This window comes from Mixophyes fleayi, chromosome 12, assembly GCF_038048845.1.
Source record: "Mixophyes fleayi isolate aMixFle1 chromosome 12, aMixFle1.hap1, whole genome shotgun sequence".
Taxonomy (NCBI): Eukaryota; Metazoa; Chordata; class Amphibia; order Anura; family Limnodynastidae; genus Mixophyes; species Mixophyes fleayi.
In genome coordinates, this window is record NC_134413.1 from 41,938,863 (window position 1) to 41,959,302 (window position 20,440).

Consider the following 20,440-nt stretch of genomic DNA (forward strand, 5'->3'; position numbering starts at 1 on the left):
AATGGACTGGAATAGATGGTTATTACACTAGCAGGGGAGAGCAACCAGGAACTGGATTGCTGGACCGTACCGTAACTGGAATGGAACCAGATTGCTGGAATCGGACCAGAGCCAGAATGCAGACTGCACTGTCAGACCTGGATAAATAGTAAGACTGATCGATAGCAAGATTGCAAACTGCTGGAAATCAGGTTGGTGTCTGAAATACAAAGTTGCACTGGAAACTGGTAAGGGCTCCAGGAAGTCCTTTTATAGTTGTTGTTGACTCCTGATTGGAGACTGCAATTAGCTGGGCAGAAGCAGCACACTGAGTTGCTGAGATGGATCAGGTGACTATATCCAAGACGGCAGCTCTCATGGACTGGTTTTGGAGGGAATCTGCAATGAAGGCTGTTAACACCTGATTGGCTTAGAGTAGTGATGGGCAAACTACGTCCTGCGGGCAATAACCGGCCCACTTAGAGGTTCTATCCGGCCCGCCAATATTTTTAAAAAATTACATTAAAATATGCATACAATTATTAGGGCCGACCCTGTGTGTCAGAACCTTCATTTTTATGCCTTCCCAGCTATTTCCTCCATTACACTTCATCCACCTTCCTAAAAGGACACTTCGTATGTTATTCACTCAAACACCTGCCCGCCCCCAGATGGCTGAAAGTCATGTGAGAAGAGATGGGCTGGGCCATATACTAAGACAGATTTCAATTGGCTGCTGTGTTGTCAGTTAGTGGCTCACCAGATAGATGGATCTGCAAGAACCTGCTGAAATAAGTGCTATGTCTGTACGATCGCTGCACTTATAGAGGTAACACTGCTATATAACACCCTCCCGTCCCATTCAAAAAATTTGTATTATATATTTTGATATTTGAGTTTTTTAATAAATTATATTGGCCCGCCTAAAGTTTTTCTTTTTTATTTGGCCCGCTCCTGATAAAGTTTGCCCTTCACTGGCTTAGATGTCATGTGACCGAATCCAAGATGGCCACGCCCATACTCTGATTCTGGAGGGTTCTCCAGAGTGGATACAGACTGGACAGCATCTTACAGAGAGGTCTGAGGACAGTAGGGACAACTTGGAAAGGCAGTGAAAAGGAAAGTGACAGAACCTGAGAGCTTGGTGTGTGACAATAAGGCATCATAGCAAGTCTTCTTTGAAAATAAAGTGAAAGAGCCGACACCCGACCCTTAGGTAAACTGGCGCAAACCAGTATCCAGCCCATCCTGCAAGAACTGAAGCAACCTGGACAGTCTAACCCATTGTTTCCCAAACCCAGTCCTCAGGGACCCCTAACAGAGCATGTTTTCCATATCTCCTTGCTGGAGCACAGATGTATTCATTAATGACTGATACATTGTAACAGATCCACAGGTGGTATAATTATTTCACTTGTCACCCAGGAAACCTGCACTGTTAGGGGTCTGTGAGGACTTGGTTTGGGAAACAATGATCTAACCGAAGAGGTAGGGTACACTTTCTTTTCACACCAGGCACTATACATACTGTACAAAAGTTTTAGGACGGTGTGGGAAAAAATGCTTCAAAGTAAGAATGCTTTGAAAAATAGAAGTGTTAAGTTTATTTTTCTCTATCATCCTTGGGGGACACTGGGAACATTGGGGTATAGAGTAGGGACAGGCGAACTGGCACTTTAACTTTTAGTTAAACTAAGCCCTGGCTCCTCCCCCTCTATACCCCACCTCCTGTCAGAGCCTCAGTCTAGTTTAAGTGCCCGGCAAACGGGCTGTGCACAGGGCTGCTTAGCAGCCAATTTTTGTTTCTTTTTAATTTTCTTTTATTTAACGTATATCGGAGACTGTCTCCAGGGTCTGACAGCAAACGTCTCGTCTGCCAGCTGCTGGAAAACGGAGGCTTGGGGGTAGACAGACTCCCCCTTCCTCCATGCGGTCTGGTTTTACAACTCTCCCGCGGCGGTTGCTGCTGGCGGGGGGATTAGAGATACAGCAGAGGATGCCTCTGGTGTAGCACACAGCTTGGACGTCTGTACGCTCTCTGCGGGGGAAGCGGAGGTGCCTCCTTCTACCTGCTCCCTCTTCCTAACTTTGAGCCCTCCTAGGAGCTGGGCACAGTTGCCGCAGGCTGTGTCCGTCCTCCTGTGCGGATAGCAAGCTACCTGCACACACTGCGTCTGGAGGGTTGGCAGCAGGTAAGTGAAACGCTCTCTCAGCCTAGTGCTGAGAGAGGGGTGGGGGGGCTAGAAATCGCCGTGGTTCCCTGAGCTGGCTGCTTTTTACTAAAAGCAGTCATTTTTATAAAAGTTTCTATTTTAGGTCAGGGAACGGGGTCAGGCTATTATTATTATTATTTATTATTATCCTTTATTTGTTAGGCGCCACAAGGTTTCCGCAGCGCCGTACACAGTACAAACAGTAGACTAAACAGTAGACTAAACAGGGTAAAACAGTACAAACCAATAAACAAAAATACCAATATTTCAGAAACTCCAGGCTGGCTGATGTAGTAAACTAGGAGCAGAAGAACGGTAATGAGACAGGAGGGAAGAGGGCCCTGCTCATGTGAGCTTACATCCTAAGGGAGGGAAAACAGACGGGACAGGGGGCGCCAGATAAGGCAAGGGGAGAGCGAGTGGAGTTTGTGAAGGGGTTATGTGGATGATTGGTAGGCTTTAAGGAAGAAGGGTAGGGTCACTAACATAGTGAGTCCTGCTAGGCACTGGATTGGTTGAGAAGGTTGTCATGTTTGGACGATAGCCAATCTAGTGCTGGGCCCTGGGGGGAGTGGTTTCCTCTTATGCACTTCCCCCGTGGTGGTCTCTCACTCCTCGTGTGCAGACACCAGAATAGACAGCCATTTTATAGCTCCAGCTCCTCCCCTTTTCTATCCTGAGCCCTGTAAGGTAAAGGGTTGGGGGTGGTTGTTTGCAAAGTTTGTCTTTTACACTTGGGAGCTTTTTGGCTGTATCGCAGGCTCACTTTCTATTGTAGTTTGTCTGCTGCTTGTTATCTGTATTGTGGGGTTTTTTTTTGTCCCATCTGTTAACATGTCAGAGAGGGAGAAATCCCTGCGTGGTAGGGCTGGTGTTACTTCTATGCTGAGTTTCACCTGTGCTGTCTGTCACGCTAAGTTACCGTCTGGGCAGTCAAGTGCGCAGGCTCTGTGCGTAACCTGTCGGCCCACGGAGAGCAAACCGTGTGAAACAGCAGCTGCTTGTTCACATACAGAGGAACCTGCCTGGGCTCGGTCTCTCTTTAATACGGTGGCTGAACTTGCTCAGATGGTACGGTCTCGAGCTGCTCCATCTACAGATTCAGTTTCCTCTGTTGCGAATGACATGAGTTCTAGTTTGCAAACTCAGGTTTTGACTGTTTCTGCCCCGCTGGAGTCTGAAGAACCAGCCTGGGTACAAGGTCTTGCATCCTCTGTGCAGGGTTTGGTGGCAGTTTCTTCCTCTTTAGAGAGGATGATGAAATCGGCTGCACCGTCTTCTTCACGTAAGCGTAAGAGAGTGGCGGCACCTCTTCAAGGAAATGAGTCAGATTCTGATTGTGGTTCTCAGGAAGAGGTTGAGTTACCGTTGGGTTCTGACATAGATGCTCCTTCGGTGTTGGAGGAGTTTCATGCTGATCGTCAGAATGTGAAGGAGTTAATTCAGGCTGTGCGTCAGGTACTTGATATTCCTGAGGAAGAAATTCCTGAGGCTGCTGAGTCTTCTCTTTTTGTAAGGCACAAGAAGAAACCTTTTTTCTTTCCGGCCTCTTCCCAATTTGACGATTTGTTGTCAGAACCTTGGGCTTTCCCAGACAGGAAGTTCCAGGTGTCTCGGCGACTGCAGTCGTGTTGTCCCTTTCCCCTTGAAGTTCTTGCTAAATGGGAGTTGCTTCATCGGATGAATGCGGCTGTGGCAAGGTTAGCCAAGGTAACTACTATTCCTCTTCCTAACCAGACCACTCTTAAGGATGGTACAAACCGGAAGGTTAAGAACGTTCTTAAGTCTATTTTTGTGGCAGCAGGTGCATCTTGAGGCCTCCGTTGGCATCAGCGTGGGTTAACAAGGCCGTAGAACGTAGGTCAGAACAGCTGTTGGATGGTTTGTTGGCAGGCAGGCCGTCCTCTGAACTGCTTCCATTAGTGGAGCAAATTCAGAGGGCAACAGATTATTTAGGAGAGGCTGCTATTGATGCGGGACTGATTGGGGGCCGTATTTCTGCCTCTGCAGTTTCAGCGCGTCATACTCTCTGGGAGGCTGATGTAGAGTCTAAAAAGGCTCTCGAGTCCATTCCATTTTCTGGAGGTGTTTTGTTTGGACCGCAGCTTGACTCCATTATCAGTCAAGCAACAGGAGGTAAGAGCACTTTCCTCCCTATCAATGCTCCCAAGCAGAGGATGTCCAGCTTTTGGGCCTTTCATTCCGCAGGAAGATTTCGGGGACAATACTCCTCAGACCAATCGTCTAGAGGCCAGTCATCCACCCCTAGAGGAGGTTTGCAGCGGCGGCGTCGGGCCTAGTCTGCTCGACGTCCAGCAGTAAAGCCGGCAGACAAGCAGTCTGCATGATGGGCATTTTGCCCCTCCGCTGTCGCAGGTGGTAGGAGCCCGTCTCCTTTTGTTCAGGGATTCAGTCTACCACCGATGTCTGGACTCGGGGGTGGTGAACCAGGGTTACATGATCGATCTGCTCAGTCTTCCTCCCAGACGGTTCTTTCCCACAGGGCTTCCGTCTTGTCCAAGAAAACAATTGGCTTTAACAGAAGTGATTCAATCCCTTCTTTCGTCGGGGGTGATTATTTCCTTCATTCCCAAAAAGGGACCTTTTTCTGGTGCCAAAACCAGACGGTTCATTCAGACCAATTCTCAATCTAAAAGATTTGAACACACAGGTCAGAGTGTCCATTTATGAGATTGAGTCTTTACGCTCGGTCATTCTCGGCATGGAACAAGCAGAGTTTATGGTGGCTCTAGACATCAAGGATGCATATCTCCATGTGCCTATTTGGAAGGGTCATCAGTCCCTTTTGAGGTTTGCAGTTCGATCAGAGCACTTCCAATTTCAGGCTCTTCCCTTTGGTCTGACCACAGCCCCACGTATCTTCACCAAGATCATGGCGGTCATGGCTGCTCTGCTAAGGTCCAGGGGAATTACAATCATTCCTTACCTGGACGATCTTCTTTTAAAGGCAAATTCTTCAGAGGGGCTTCAGTCGCATTTTCAGGTAGTAATTCAGACTGGAGTCTCACGGTTGGATTATCAACTTCAAGAAATCCAAGTTGATCCCATCCCAGCGGATGGTGTTTCTGGGTCTTTTATTCGACACCCGACTGCGATGGGTGTTCTTTTCTCAGGACAAGATTCTAGCTTTGCAGAGGATGTTGAAATCCCTGTTGGTGGCAAGGAGACCTTCGATTCATTTTGCAATGAGACTTCTTGGCAAGATGGTATCGTCATTCGAGGCGATTCAGTTTGCTCAGTTTCATACACTGCAGTTCCAGTTGGAACTTCTGTCGCAATGGAAAAGATCCCATCGGAATCTGGCGAACCAGGTATTCTGTCTGTCTCCGCAGACGCGTCAGTAGCTTCGTTGGTGGTTACACAAACAGAACCTCATCAAGGGACACGAAATCTCAATTTGGAATTGGACTCTAATCACAACGGATGCCAGCCTTCGCGTTTGGGGGGCTGTCTGTCTTCACGCTCGGTTTCAGGGGCTTTGGACTCGGAGGGAATCCAAGTTTCCAATAAATGTCTTAGAACTGAGAGCAGTGTTTCATGCTCTTGTGAGTGCGCAACACTTGCTGCAGGGAAGACCAGTGAAGATCCAGTCAGACAATGTCACAGCAGTGGCATATCTCAATCATCAGGGTGGCACCAAGAGTCCCTTGTCCATGCGGGAGACTCACAAGATTTTTCAGTGGGTCGAGGCTCATGTTACGGAGCTTATGGCCAATTTTATTCCCAGAATAGAAAATTGGGAAGCAGATTTCTTAAGCAGGCAGTCTCTGCACTCAGAAGAATGGTCCCTCCATCCGGAGGTGTTTCAGCAGTTAGTGGAGACATGGGGTCAGCTGGATGTCAACATGATGGCTTCTCAGTTGAATCACAAGTTTCCACGCTACTGTTCCCGTGCAAGAGATCCCAGGGCAATCGCGGTAGACGCCATGTCTGTCCCTTGGAGGTACCACTTAGTGTACCCTTTTCCTCCGATAGCCATGCTTCCTCGAGTATTGAAAATGGTGAAGAGAGAGGGTGTTCCAGTGCTTCTATTAGCGCCAAATTGGCCGTGCAGGGCCTGGTACACCGACGTGCTCTTCATGGCCGGTCGGTCGTGGCGTTTGCCTATACGTCCAGACCTGTTGACTCAGGGTCCCTTTCATCATCTAGGTTTGCAATGACATGGCTGTTGAGGCCAGGATCTTAAGAGCTAAGGGTTTTTTGGATCGGGTGGTGCAGACCATGCTCCGTGGTAGAAAACCGGCTTCGGCAAAAATATATCATAGAGTCTAGATATATTGGTTGGTGTGAAAAGAAGGGATATCCTACCTCTTCTTTTCGCTTGGCTAGGTTAATTAGATTTTTGCAGGACGGCTTGGATGCAGGTTTGTGTCTTAGTTCTCGAGGGTCAGGGGTCAGCTCTTTCGCTCTTCTTTCAGGGAAAACTTACTGTCATACCCGATGTGCAAACTTTCATTCAGGGTGTTCTCTATATACAACTTCCATATGTTCCTCCGGTTCCACCATGGGATTTAAATTTGGTGTTGAATGCTTTACAGCATCTGCCTTTTGAACCTTTGAACTCTGTGGAATTTAAATTCCTAACCTGGAAGACGGTTTTTCTGTTGGCCATTTCTACGACATGCAGAGTTTCTGAACTTGCTGCTTTGTCTTGCAAGTCTCCGCTGCTGGTTTTTCATAAAGACAGGGCAGTTCTTCAAACTAAGCCCTCTTTCCTTCCTAAGGTTGTGTCTAGATTTCATCTAAATCAGGACATTGTCATTCCTGCTTTGACCGATTCCTCGTCTTCGGATAACTACGAGTCTATTCGTTATCTTGATGTCGCTCGTGCCTTGCGAGTTTATGTAAAAAGGTCACAGAAACTGCGCAAGACTGAGGATCTATTGATCCGCTACGATGCTCACAAAAGAGGCTGGCCAGCTTCTAAAGTGACTATTGCTAGGTGGATTACGGCTGTTATCCGTCAAGCTTATAGTGGGGCTGGGGAGCCTATCCCAGATAATCTCTGGGCGCATTCTACAAGCTCTGTAAGTGCTTCTTGTGTGGCCCGTCATGGTGCCTCCAGTGAACAATTGTGTAAAGCGGCCATGTGGTCGTCTGTACACACATTCACTAAATTTTACAAATGTAATGTATTTGCATCCAGGGATGCAAGTTTTGGGAGAAAGGTGCTTTGTGCAGTTTCTTCTGAACGTTCTCTCCCGCCAGGCAGCTTTGGGATGTTCCCAATGTTACCGGTGTCCCTCAAGGATGATAGAGAAAATGGGATTTTTATACTTACGTAAAATCATTTTCTCTTATTCATTGGAGTACACTGGGCACCCACCCTTAAACGCTCTGGTTTCTCCTTCTGTTTGACATGCTGTCTTGTTGTGAAGAGAATGTTGTTTTGTTAGTTTATTCTCTTTGCTTGTTTTTCCTCTATCTCCGCTTTCTGTGGGCTTGGTAAAACATAGACTGAGGCTCTGACAGGAGGTGGGGTATAGAGGCGGAGGAGCTAGGGCTTAGTTTAACTAAAAGTTAAAGTGCCAGTTCACCTGTCACTACTCTATACCCCAATGTTCCCGGTGTCCCCCAATGGATTAAGAGAAACGGATTTTGCATATGTATAAAAATCCCATTTTATCAATTAACAAAATGAAGGAACGGAAGAAAAATCTAAATCAAATCAATATTTGGTGTGACCATCCTTTGCCTTCAAAACAGCATCTATTGTTTCAAGTACACTTGCACAATTTTTCAAGGAACTCGGCAGGGAGTTCCTTCAAAAATTTGTTCTAAACATCTTGGAGAACTAACAACAGCTCTTCTATGGATGTAGGCTTGCTGAAATCCTTCATTCTCTCCATGTAATCCCAGACAGACTTGATGATGATTAGATCAGGACTCTCTGGGGGCCATATCCTTTTTTGCAGGACTCGTTCTTCTTTACGATGAAGATAGTTCTTAATGACATTGACTGTATGTTTTGGGTCGTATCCTGCTGCAGAATAAAGTTGGAGCCAATCGGATGCCTCCCTGATGGTATTGCATGATGGATAAGTACCTGCCTGTATTTCTCAGCAATTAGGACACTATTAGTCTTAACCAAATCCACAACTCCATCTGTTGAAATGCAGGGCTGGAATGTGGTACAATAATGAGTATCTGTAGGCAACAGTGAAGCATGGTGGAGGTTCCTTGCAAGTGTGGGACTGCAGCAAATGGAGTTGGGGATTTGGTCAGGATTAATGGTGTCCTCAATGCTGAGAAATAAAAGCAGGGTGTGAAGCCCAAAGCATGGTTTTGTACCACATGCTCAGCTCAGATAGACCCTTACCTCCGAGGATCATGGCTTCAACAGCCACACCTTTTACACAGAAGTTCTAACCGAGGTGATAAAATGGTCCTTGCCTTAACAGATCTGATCGTAGCATCAGATACCACAACTGACGAGCTGATCATTCACTAGAGTGCTTTTTTGTGTTTAGTCAGCCAGTGGTCCTTCATGCCTGAATTTTGCATTACTGATTTACGCTACAGTTGGTCATCGTACCTGGGAACTTGTAACCCGGAGGACTTTGCAGTGACACGGACCATTATGAGGCAGATAATATTGGCTACTTACATTGCAACGTTGGTTGGCAGGATAACACAATATTCCAAACCAGGTCTGTCAAGTCTCACTTCCCATTCTGAGTTAATTAACCAACTGTAATTTATAGTCAAATACTCCTGTACAGCTAGAGGTACCGGGCTATGTAGACTATATATTCTCTATAACAGTGGTTCTTTTGCCTATCATTAAACAACAGTCCTGATGTTTTTGTGGATCTCCTTTAATGAGCACAGGTGAATTGATAAAGTTGTTGAGATACATTAGAATACCTGAACCATACATAGTTGATGAGGTTGAAAAAAAGAACTCTGTCCATCAAGTTCAACCTATTTTGGATCTCCTGCGATCCCTCATTTATATTGTAAATTGATCCAGATTAAGCAACTGTTTATCTGTTTCAATCGGGATAACTACCTCCAAACCCAACATTGCAGTCCTATTTTATCCCTATATCCTCTACTATCCTTCAATTAACAGTCGTATTCCTGGATACACTTTTCAGCTAAAAATATCTAACACTTTCTTAAACATATCTATTGAATCTGTCATCACAACCTTCCCTGGCAGTGAATTTCTTATCTTGATTGCCCTTACTGTAAAGAACCCCTTCCTTTGCTGGTTATGAAACTTCCTCTCGTTAGGGGGTGAACACGTGTCCTGTGTATAGTTCTCGGCGTAAAACGTTCCCATGAAAGTTCTCTGTATTGACCCTTAATGTATTTATGCATAGTATTCATATCTGCTCTTAGACCCCTAAACAGGCTAACCTTTCCTCATAACTTAATTACTCTATCCCCTTTATCAATTTTGTCACCCTTCTCTGAACCCCTTTCTAGTTCCAAAATATAGATTTTTTTTTTTTTTATATAGTGCCCAGAACTGTACTTCATATTCCAGATATTCTTACCAACAATTTATACAGTGGCAAAATTACACTATCTTCCTTGGCATCTATGCCCTTTTTTTATGCATGCCAATACTTTATTTGCTCTTGCAGCTGCTGCCTGACATTGAGCACTATTGCCAAGTCTGTATATGAGCACTCCCAAATCCTTTTCTATTCTAGAATCCCTTAAATTAATCCAATTTAATTTAGAGATTGCGTGCTTGTTTTTGATCCCTAAATGCATAACCTTATTGTACAGTATTGTAGTTGAGAACAATGCACTAGATATGGTTTCAACTCTAATTCTGAATTATTAGTCATTGTAGTGGATTTCCCTGTGCCTATTTTAATTTAGTAACTAGTTGGATAAAAATAATTAGTCAGTTGATTAAATTGATGAACGGGGAAATACACATTTGCTTTTGCATGAAGAGTAGAGAAATGCTGTTTTGTAACCTTGGTTCTCAGCCAAGACTTTAAGCATTTACTTATCTTTGTACAATTGAATTTACAGATTGTGAAATTCTTAAAACATTAACAGTACTTGGTTGCATTAAGAAACAATGATCTAGAAAACAATTAAAGGAAGACTCACATATGTGTATTGTAAGAACTTAAAAAACACCTTTTTCTAAAGTCAACTCCTTCACTCAGACATCCAGATCATGTTTAATCTTGACAAGGTGCATATAATTTTGGATGAGATGGTGTTAAACGGCTGTGCTGTGGAGACAAATAAGAGTCGGATCCTCGCGCCACTACTTGTACTAGACAAAGTTGGAGACAGTTGAAATTCTTCGAAAGGATCACACAAGAAATGCCAAGGAGGCGGTCTTCAGCTCCTCCAGATCTGCGTCCATGCTACAGTACCACAAACACCACATTGATATTAAGAGGTGATGCATGGAATAAGCTGTACTCTCCTTGACAATGACTAGAAGCCATGTTAATTTTTGCACCTTTCATGCCCCATTTACATTTCAGCATATAAGCACAGCTTTATTCACCTAAAATTGGAACAACCAATTCCAATGAAGAATTGAGTGGTTATACACACAGGCCTTAGTTTAAATAGATTATGAGCTGCTTACTAGAATGGTCCGGTATCTATTCTGTGTACAGTCATGGCCAAAAGTTTTGAGAATTATACAAATATTATTTGTCACAAAGTTTGCTGCTTCAGTGTTTTTAGACCTTTTTGTCTGATGTTGCTATGGTATACTGAAGTAAAATTACAAGCATTTCATAAGTGTCAAAGGCTTTTATTGACAATTATATTAAGTTTATGCAATGAGTCAATATTTGCAGTGTGACCCTTCTTTTTAAAGACCTCTGCAATTCAACTTGGCTGAAATGCAGTGAAAATGTTGTTTTTGGGATAATGTTCATTGTCATGGCAAAGAGGGACTTTGAAATTAATTGCAATTCATCTGATCACTCTTCATGACATTCTGGAGTATATGCAAATTGCCATTATAAAAACTGAAGCACCAGACTTTGTGAAAAATAATATTTGTGTCATTCTCAAAACTTGGCCATGACTGTATATTTGCTCCATTCTTTGTAGTGGTTGATGATCCCTGTTTCCAGGTTAAATCCAAGCTGCATTCACAGTGTGTTTGGAAGCACTGCAATAAACCACAGTCTATCCATTTATTAAGTCACACTAAAAGCTATGCTTGAATTCTTTAACTGTGTAGAAGAGGGATGTGTTTACAAAGAGGAAAGATTCAAAATGGCTTTTTTAACTCTGCAAATATTTGTTTTAATAGTTATTTTTCAGCACACATACTGGAAATGTGTATTTTCTGTTTTAATTTCTTTATTACCTTTTTTTATTTTTTACTTCAAACTGCAACAAGTTAAATAAATGTTTATAATATACAAAGAAAATACGAGAGCAAAACATTTGTTGTTTTTTTTAACCCCTTAAGTGCGAGGAACAGCCTTCTACACAGGAGTATTAAGTTACCCTGGACAGGGAAGGGGTAAATGGCCTTGTGCCAGTATATATGTTTTGTATGGATTGAACTCATAATAGCATTATTTGCATGTTGCACAAACACTTAAGTTCAAAATGCATAGCAGGGGCATTTAAAACAAAAATGTAAAAAAAAAAAAAATTCTATCCCTCCAGATTAGGGAGGACAATATAATAACGAAGGTGCAAGACTAAGTAAGGGAGAAAGAAAATACAAAGTAAACACTAGAGGCATTTAAATAGTGCAGGCACCATTAACAAAATAAAAGTATAAGAGGAAGTGAAAGCTTCAGATGTCTGTTAACGTTCTACGTTTCATGTAAGCAGCTTTCTGATGGGTTAGTTTAAAGCTAGCAAAATTAGAGGAGGGTGCAGAGCATTGGAAACTGGGGAATGCTGACGTAGTGTATTATGTTCATACAACAGACGCTACACTTCTACAAATGTCTTGAGTGCTGATAAGCAATGACCCTAAGAGGCATATATTAGAGGCTTCTTTCTGTCCTCTAAATCATTTGCTGCCAAAATGAAATGGCAGATTAATTGTTCTGGGTTTTTTTTTTTTTTTTTTTCAGTCAGTCATGCCAGAGACCATTTTATCATTAGCAGCGAACAGTAAAACAAAACAAAAAGGCATTACACCCACTCTCTCCTTTAAAGCCTCGCAGAGGGGTGTAAGGAACACACAGCGAGAGGAAGAAAGGCCATGTCTTTTCTCAGCACACGAACACGAGAGAGAGGGGAGTGCTGCTAGTAACAAATTGCTGTGTCCTGCCAGCCAAGGTTGGCTCTCAGTTCAGATGGAAGCCTTTCTCCATGGTAGCAGCAAGCAAGCGATCTCTCATTATCTCCTCCGAAGAATATTCCGGTAATTTAAGGTAATGCACACAAGTATTTACAGAGGGATAGCTAGCATCGGTAGCATCAACCTGTGGGGGGGGAAAAAAAAGATGAATTAGGTCACACCCTTAATGTGCATCCATCTTTGCCTCTATTCAAGGTAACATTCACTTGGCCAACCTTACTAAATGCACAATAAAACTGTTGTAAAATTATGCTAAACTTCTAACTTCGGTTATAGTGTAATGCTAAACAGAGAAGCAATCTCACAATGTGCAGTCCTCACCTTTCTAACAACTGTGAGGCGTGGATGGAGATTGGCTAGACCTCCAGGGGGCAATGTGGAGCAGCCAGTTGTAAACTGCAGAAATGCTTTCCTCTCATCTGATGACATGCCACAGAGGACCCGCACAAAGCGAAGGAAGCCAGGGCTGCAAAGGAAATGCAAATACAGATGAACTACAAAATGAAAATTTTTTTTTTACTTAAAAACAATCTTTTAAATAAACAAATGATCTTCAAAAGTTCTTTCAATGTTGCAAGTTTTTGAAAGTAATCTTTAAAATGTAAGGTTTATATAACAATTTTTAGAGAGGACTATAGCAAAAACTTATGTTTTTAATAGAGGTTAACTGTAAGAGATTAGAATTCATTTGTGAAAAGATAAAAAAAAACCAATTTATTTCTTAATATGACTACTAACTTCAGTTTTACTTTCTATTTTAAAGCTACTTCTGGGATTTGTAATATTTCTTCGCGTTTTAAAAAAAACTAAATGTGGCTATGCATATACTAATTTTATTATGACAAATTCACAAAAGATTACAAAGCATTCATACTATCCTCTAGTAAGTCATATATTAAAAAACAAATTCACGAAAAATATTTTACTAGTTTGGTCAATAAGAATTCAACCGAGAATTTTGGCAATAAAAAAAAACACCCCACAAAAAGGCACTTATAAACAGCTGACTAACAATTCTTGGTGAAATCAACATGGCAAAAACACTTATAAATGGGTCTGGTTATGCTGGTGCTTACCACCTCCAGTCACAAGAGACTTACGATGTGCATTAGAGAAACGGTACTCTTGCATATATCCTAATATAAAAAATAAACAACATACCTCTCTCTTGTGTACCCCAGCTTGGGCTCTGTGTAATTGATAATGTCTTCAGCAGACCATGAAGGAGACTGATTGCCACAGAGTATCATCTGGACCTCCTCAGGGCTAAATGAACCCAGTTTCTCCATAGGGAATACTTTATTAAAGCCACCTAGGCAAGATACCATACACAAATAATTAGAATAAGACTGTGCTTTAAATCTTAATTGCAATATTAATGATTGCATTCTATCTGTATTATGTTGGTTTCTTTTACATCCTATCTGGGGGGCACTGCTACCTTAAAAGTTGAGGTGAGTGTGCAGGAGCTTGACACTTACGGTGGCCAACATAAAAATGCAGGTAATGCATTAGGCACTGCTGACGTTCGAATAAGGGACTTGTGCTTATTAAACCGTGGAGAGCTTAATGACCAGCTTGCATTAAGTTCGTATGCCAATTCCGGACTGTTGGCTGATTGAGTAGAACTCCGGCACATGCACGTACAATGAGTGCGCCAGTGAATATAGAATAAAGGCTCCAAAAAAAATAAACCACTAACCAGGTGTCTTAATAGGGCACTGAAAGAGCATTTCTGTGTGCTTGAGCCCAAGCCTCTTCTCTCAGTAAACATTATATACTTCATACTTTCTAATAGTAGATACACAGCTCAGCTTCCAAAACGGGTAGCAATGATTTAACACTTTATTGATGTGAATATTCAGCATAGTTTTTTGAGGTGCTTTATTTGAAGCCCTACATTCCAGGAGGCATGAAATAAAAAGCCCCCTGCCAGTCAGACACCAGCTTCTATTTTGTAGAGGTTCTCTCCAAGTGATGATGTTTAGCGAGTAGGGTACAAATTTGTTCCCATAATTGACAAACCCTTTAGCCATCTTCCTTGCTGCTTTTGTTATCTGCCATTTTATGCGCGAAAACATGTCCTGTAGAGCCCATTACTAGGTTTACTTTAGCAAAGTATTAATATATCGATAAGCGCCTGTATCTTTTCCATATATATCTGAATACTATACTAACAACTTGCATTTCATTTTTAGTGATCTTTTAAATTTAACATTTTAAGACTTACTTCTAAATGCCTCCATTTGTTTTTGCACACCGGTCTGCATGCAAAAATCAAACATCAGATCTACATACTCCTCAGCATTGTCTATAGTCACCATCTGCAGCAAAGAGAGTTGGTTAGTAAGCTCCATGTAAAATAAATGCAGATGTAATGTTCAAAATATATCTCATTATTAGTTTAAAACCTGTAAAAGAGAGAATATGCTCTGCTGAAGCAGAATATGGGAATAAGTGAGATGAGCTAAACTTTCAAAAAGGCTCAGTCTACTGCTGGAATGTAAAGACCACACTTAACATTCCAGCGAAAAAAACTGATAATCTCCACATGTGCAAAATCCCTACATGAACAATTGCAATAGTCTATTCATCTTTCTTGGCTTATTTTAAACAAAAAGGGAGAAGAGGGCAATGTCAGTGGAACAGAATGGGTAGAGCATTTCCTTACCTCATCTTCACCATTAGGTTTTAGGTCTATTGCACTGAAGCCGTAAACACGAGAAGAAGGACAGAACTGGAAATTAAGCCTGAAATAAAGCAACAAAGATAACAGTCAAAAGAAATGGCATACCTTAAGTCATTACAAAGAAAGGAAGATAAAGCTTTGGTGGGAGTAATCAATGTGTATATCATAATGAATATTTGACAGTGACCAGATCTGTTTACAACTAACATTTAACACAGCACCACAGAAAAAAAACATGAATATGTATCACTTAAGAAACTCCTCTCTGGCCCCTGACTTACCCTAAATCTTCAATGCTGACAGGAGGCCCAGACCCTGATGGGTTCTTTAACATCAGTTCTTGGAGTTGTGTGTTTTTCTCATCCTCACACAAGCTGCGATTGCCCAGGATGTGTCTCCTTTTCAATGCTAGCTCCCGAATATCTCTGAGAAACCGGGCACGGTGTGGGTTCACAAGTTCAAAGTCCTCCCATGTCAAAATACCCTGGAACCAGGCTGGTGGCTTTGGCTTTGGCGGGTCTAAGATAAACTCCGATTTGGAGTCTTCCTCAAAGCTTCCTACAGAGAGGGCATCATGTCCATCCTCTGTGGAGGCTTCTGATTGGCTCTCAGTACAGTGCTCACTTTCCTCACCCGGAGAGGCATACAACAGTTTGCTCATGTTGCTTTTAATATCTCCCATACACATGAGTCTGAAGAAGGGTTTAGAAATGGGCAAGTCTACTAGGCGATTGTCCTGTATACATTTTGCCAAGAATATACCCAGAAAATGGCAGAGTCTGGTCACTCTGTCCAGCTCCTCACTGTCCTGGGGGTAGGGAGCTATGAACAATCCACATGACCGCTGGACGTAATACCCAGGAGGCTTCAAACCACCACCCAAGTCGACCTAGGAGATAATACAGGTATTAAAGAGCACAATTTTTATCCCTTTTAAAAAATCTGTTTAATTATAAACTGTCTAATGAAAAGTAAAATAAGTACTTAGAAAAACTTAAGCCTGATTTTATTTGGTTTGTGCATGCTTACCTGTCGAGACTCATCATCTGGGAAGTCATCATCACATAGCCAGATTCCCAAGTCTGTCTTCTGGAACTCAGCTGCCACCAGGGCATAAAATTCAAGGGTGGGGCCCAGCCCAGTCCCTTCCTCTCCAAGAAATTCCACCTGTACGCAAAACAGTATAAAAGAACATTGACGTATCTGCTGACTGCTGTTTTTGGTATTTAAAAAATAATGAAATTTACCCATAAAACATCTCTTTATGCAGAGAAATAAAGGAGAGAGGGATCTTTGGACCTGTTATATTATCCTGCTGAGGTACATGAGTTAGTACTTGAGTAGAACTTATGTGCTGAAATCCATTCTTGTAACACACAAGTGGCTTTTGTTTATGCGCTAATAGTATAGTCCGATCACCATAATGGAATGAGATACAAAATTTAACCAATCTAAATGAATTCTACAAAAAATCCAGTGAAAGCAAACAAGAGGTTAACAAAAAAGGAGAGTTGTTTCAGAGGCAGGAGGTGCCACAGTTCAGCTCACTGCTGATATGCAGTTGAAAAACCAACCCCTCTTACTACAATAGATAGAATGAAAAGAACACAAAGAAACTGTTAATAAAAGATTTATTTGAGCCATAATGGATTACCTCAAGCACAGACTTGCGATCTGCATGAATCTGCATGACATTCTCTGCCCACTCCATCAGTGACTCCCCTCGTGGGACCTTCACTCGCTCATGTTTCAAACGTCCCACTCTGAACTCACCGGGGTCATCCCTGCGGACTGCACTGGCAGTCCGACTCCTCTCTACAGTGGCTTCCCGTCTGTTCTGAAGCCACACGATAGCTCTACACAAAATAAAAATAATTACACTAACATTATGTACATGTTCTGCACACAATTGCTCTACAATATAAAATACACTAATTTACACACCACACAGTGTCATGTGACTAAAGCTTTTGCGTTACCAGTACCTGGATGCTCCAAATGCTGTGCATGTAAAATAAAGCTGCCGCGTCTCAAAGGGAATCAGGAAGGGACACTTGCTGGTTAGTTGTTCACACCAATCTGGCAAAGCTCCACTGGCAAGAGCCAGTGGCTCCTGAAAAACAGAAAAAAATATATACACATCAAATATATAAATTCTTCCTAATCCATACCATTGCTCCTTGCAAAAGAAAATCTAAAAGATTACAGTGCCAGGCTTTATCTTGTATCTATTTCTCTTACTTCAGTAAGAGCACAAATGCAGGGTTATATTCCACTCCTACTAGAAGAAGCTCCAGAGGAGTTTCTACTCTAGTTTGTTTCTAGTGCCTAGATCCAACATGGTTCATTCTCATGTTGGATCTAAAGGCCCTCAACAACTTTCTCCCGATGAAGTGATTAAAATAGAATTGGTGATATGATGGATGTGGAATTTCTGGCGTCACCATCTCAAATGGCCATCAGTGTCTTCTCTGTTTTGTCAGTAGCTCCACATGTGAAGCCACCTTCCCGTCCCCCTCCTTGCAATTGTGCTACGGGAAAAGCACTCTCATGGGTCCCATTTAACAATTTCACAGGTTGCTTGCCCTCTTAAGGTGGTCAATGAACCAGACCCATTTGCTGGTAGGGAGACCCTCCTGTCCTCATCTCCAAGAGGTCACAACAGATTCCAGCCTTCATTGCTGGAGACGCTTCTCCATTAACATAATGTCCAGAGGATATGGTCTCCTCAGTAGTCCACTTTTCTAATCAACATTCTGGAGCTCAGCGCTTTTTAATTAGTCCTGTCCACAAACACATTGCTCCTTCATGGTCAGTCTCAAGATGGGTAATACCACTTCAGTAGCTTATATTAAACATCAGAGGGGGTCTCACATCCTCAAGGCCATAAATAAAGTATTTTGCATTCTGCAATAGGCAGAAACATTTGTTCTGGCCAACATAAGCTGGGTACACACTACACTGTTTTCGTCCAATAATCGGCTCAAACAGCCGACATACGACCGCTCGTTCAAAAGTCGGGTCAGTGTGTGCAGTGACACGATGGTCGAAAGTCTGCCCAAATGGACGATTATCGCCTCATTTGGTTGGTTGTACCGTTTAATATTTTCGTTCCAATCTCGTTTCCGCTGTGTAGTGTGTATAAACTTACAACCGATCAACAACAGTGAGTACGAAATTACAGTCATTGCTCACGACAACATGGCTGTAAAAAGTCGCTAAAGGGACGTCCGCTCTTCCCTTTATCGTCCTAAACAAGGCTAGTGTGTATGCAGTCCATGGACCGAGCAATCGGAACATCGATCGCATGTAAAATTGCTCGACATAATAAGTTGGTCGAAATTTCTGTAGTGTGTACCCAGCTTTAGTGGTCTATATTCCAGGGTGAACAAACAGGAGGCAAACTCCATGAGCTTTCAAAGCCTAGACCCCATGTGGACGCTTCACGCCAAGATGTTTTGGGTATTCATGGACATCTGGGGGATGCCAGAGATGAATCTGCTGATATCTTGTTGAAATCACAAGATCTACTTTATGAGGTCAGGTCATGGGAGCCAGGATAGCTTCTGACCAACACATTGTAAGTCCTGTGGCTGTTCCGGGTCATGTTCCTTTTTCCCAGCTTCCATGGAGTCCTTGGATTCTGCTGAAATTTAGGCTTAAAGGAGTTTGGGTGTTGTTCATTGCCCAGGAGGTCCCAATATGCCAAACTGAATCATCTCTCTGTCAACCAGCCAATGCATAATTCTCTTCCACCACGGTTCCTTATTCCATCAAGCCTGCCAGCGGTGGATTTAGCAGTGTTGAACTTGAAGCAATATTGAAAGGGAAGGGCCTCGCAAATGAGGTGATCAATAAAAAGCGGGGGGGTTGCGGAAGCCTTTCTCTTCCCTAAGTGCATCTCTGTCCCCAACAGCCCTATTGTTTCCTGTTTCACAAGAAGGCAGCATACTCTGCCTACAGTTAAATCCTCATGTCTCTCATTTTCATATTAACCAGGAGTTGTGATAACCTCTTCATCCCAAGGAGACAATGCTGCACTCTTTAGATGTTGTGCACTGTGTATGGTAACCTGTTTATTTCTCAGGAATTCTGCCAGTTCCACCCTCTGTTTGTTCCCGGACACAAATAGCTGGCGAGCTTCCTTTCATTTCAACTTCCATTGGATTAAGACACTCAACCAAGGGGCTTGGTCTCTTGTGTGTAGTGGTCATAGGGCACTGGCAGGGCAAGTCTGCAATGTGGACAGCGGTTTGTCAATGTATGCCATTTGTAAGTTTACAAGCCAGATGTTGCTGCCTCAGCAGAGGCAGTTTTCAGCAGTAAGGTCCTTCAGATGGCTATGCATTCTTAGCCATTCCTCTCCTTACACTGAGAGTGACTTCAGGACATCCTGTGTCCCCTGGCTGCAGAAGGATAAAAAGGGATTATATTTTATTCTTGCTCCTCTCAATTTTTCTTGTCTCCTTGTTGGGCTACTGAAAAACTGTAGAGGAGAAGGAAAACTAAAAGGAGAGAGTCCACTTTTTTACATTGCTGTGCTTCGTAGGAGGATTGGAATACCCTCCTGCAGCCTCAGAAAACATCATGCAAAAAAAGTAATTTCCCCTGTCAATACTAAGCACCAGGCTTCATTTAGCATAAAACACTGCTGTTAATGCTACTATTTACTAAGACATGTTACATCAACCAATCCAGACCTCAATTTGCTGCAGTATCTTGGTTGTGATTTTCTTGCTGGTAAATTCCTCAGGAGAAACACTGAAAAGAAGCATCTCCTCATCTTCTGAAAAACAAAAATAGACAAAACAATTAAACTGTTGTATTCTCCTGTTGTCCCTTTTCCCCTCTACCTACTACACCTTACATGTATATTTAGTACATTAATATGAAATGGGGGGAAAAAAATCCAAAAGCAAAAAAAAACCACACAAAACAAAACAAAAAAACAACAATGACCCTGTCATATTGTTTTTGGGTTTGTTTTTTTTTTGGGGTGGGGGGTTTGTTTTCTTTTAAACACTGCAACACATTTTAGAAGTCAATGGAGAAAACACTTGACTGCAAACCAAAGTTACTGAAAGTACAATTATTTCCTGTACCTGATGACTAGAGGGTTCTCATCACATATGAATACAAATTTCACTGTTTGGGATGTGTTAGTTAGGTTTAAATGGAAATTACCTTTTTTTTTGATCTTGCTACCGAGACAACTTTACATTGTGTATTTGCCTTGACAGATACAGTTTTCCTTTGATATCAAATTGA

General features: G+C 42.4%; 2 protein-coding genes across 6 annotated transcripts in view; one reads left to right on the forward strand and one right to left on the reverse strand.

Moving 5' to 3' along the window:
- AP4S1 (adaptor related protein complex 4 subunit sigma 1) overlaps window positions 1–11,051 on the forward strand; it is a 46,283-nt gene extending 35,232 nt beyond the window's left edge. For 2 of the 3 annotated variants that reach the window (XM_075192227.1, XM_075192226.1), the window contains one exon: window positions 10,352–11,051. In XM_075192227.1, coding sequence (XP_075048328.1) covers window positions 10,352–10,488 — 137 coding nt within the window. In that variant the 3' untranslated portion in view covers window positions 10,489–11,051. The remainder of the gene's footprint in view (window positions 1–10,351) is intronic. The other variant, XM_075192228.1, reaches the window with a different exon arrangement.
- A 448-nt stretch (window positions 11,052–11,499) lies between these two features.
- The window catches only part of HECTD1 (HECT domain E3 ubiquitin protein ligase 1), a 77,459-nt gene continuing 68,518 nt past the window's right edge, over window positions 11,500–20,440 (reverse strand). For all 3 annotated transcript variants that reach the window (XM_075192223.1, XM_075192222.1, XM_075192221.1), the window contains 10 exons: window positions 19,873–19,958; window positions 17,158–17,285; window positions 16,827–17,028; window positions 16,202–16,339; window positions 15,454–16,061; window positions 15,155–15,233; window positions 14,714–14,807; window positions 13,645–13,795; window positions 12,805–12,949; window positions 11,500–12,607 (listed from right to left, as the gene is read on the reverse strand). In XM_075192223.1, coding sequence (XP_075048324.1) covers window positions 12,470–12,607; window positions 12,805–12,949; window positions 13,645–13,795; window positions 14,714–14,807; window positions 15,155–15,233; window positions 15,454–16,061; window positions 16,202–16,339; window positions 16,827–17,028; window positions 17,158–17,285; window positions 19,873–19,958 — 1,769 coding nt within the window. In that variant the 3' untranslated portion in view covers window positions 11,500–12,469. The remainder of the gene's footprint in view (window positions 12,608–12,804; window positions 12,950–13,644; window positions 13,796–14,713; window positions 14,808–15,154; window positions 15,234–15,453; window positions 16,062–16,201; window positions 16,340–16,826; window positions 17,029–17,157; window positions 17,286–19,872; window positions 19,959–20,440) is intronic.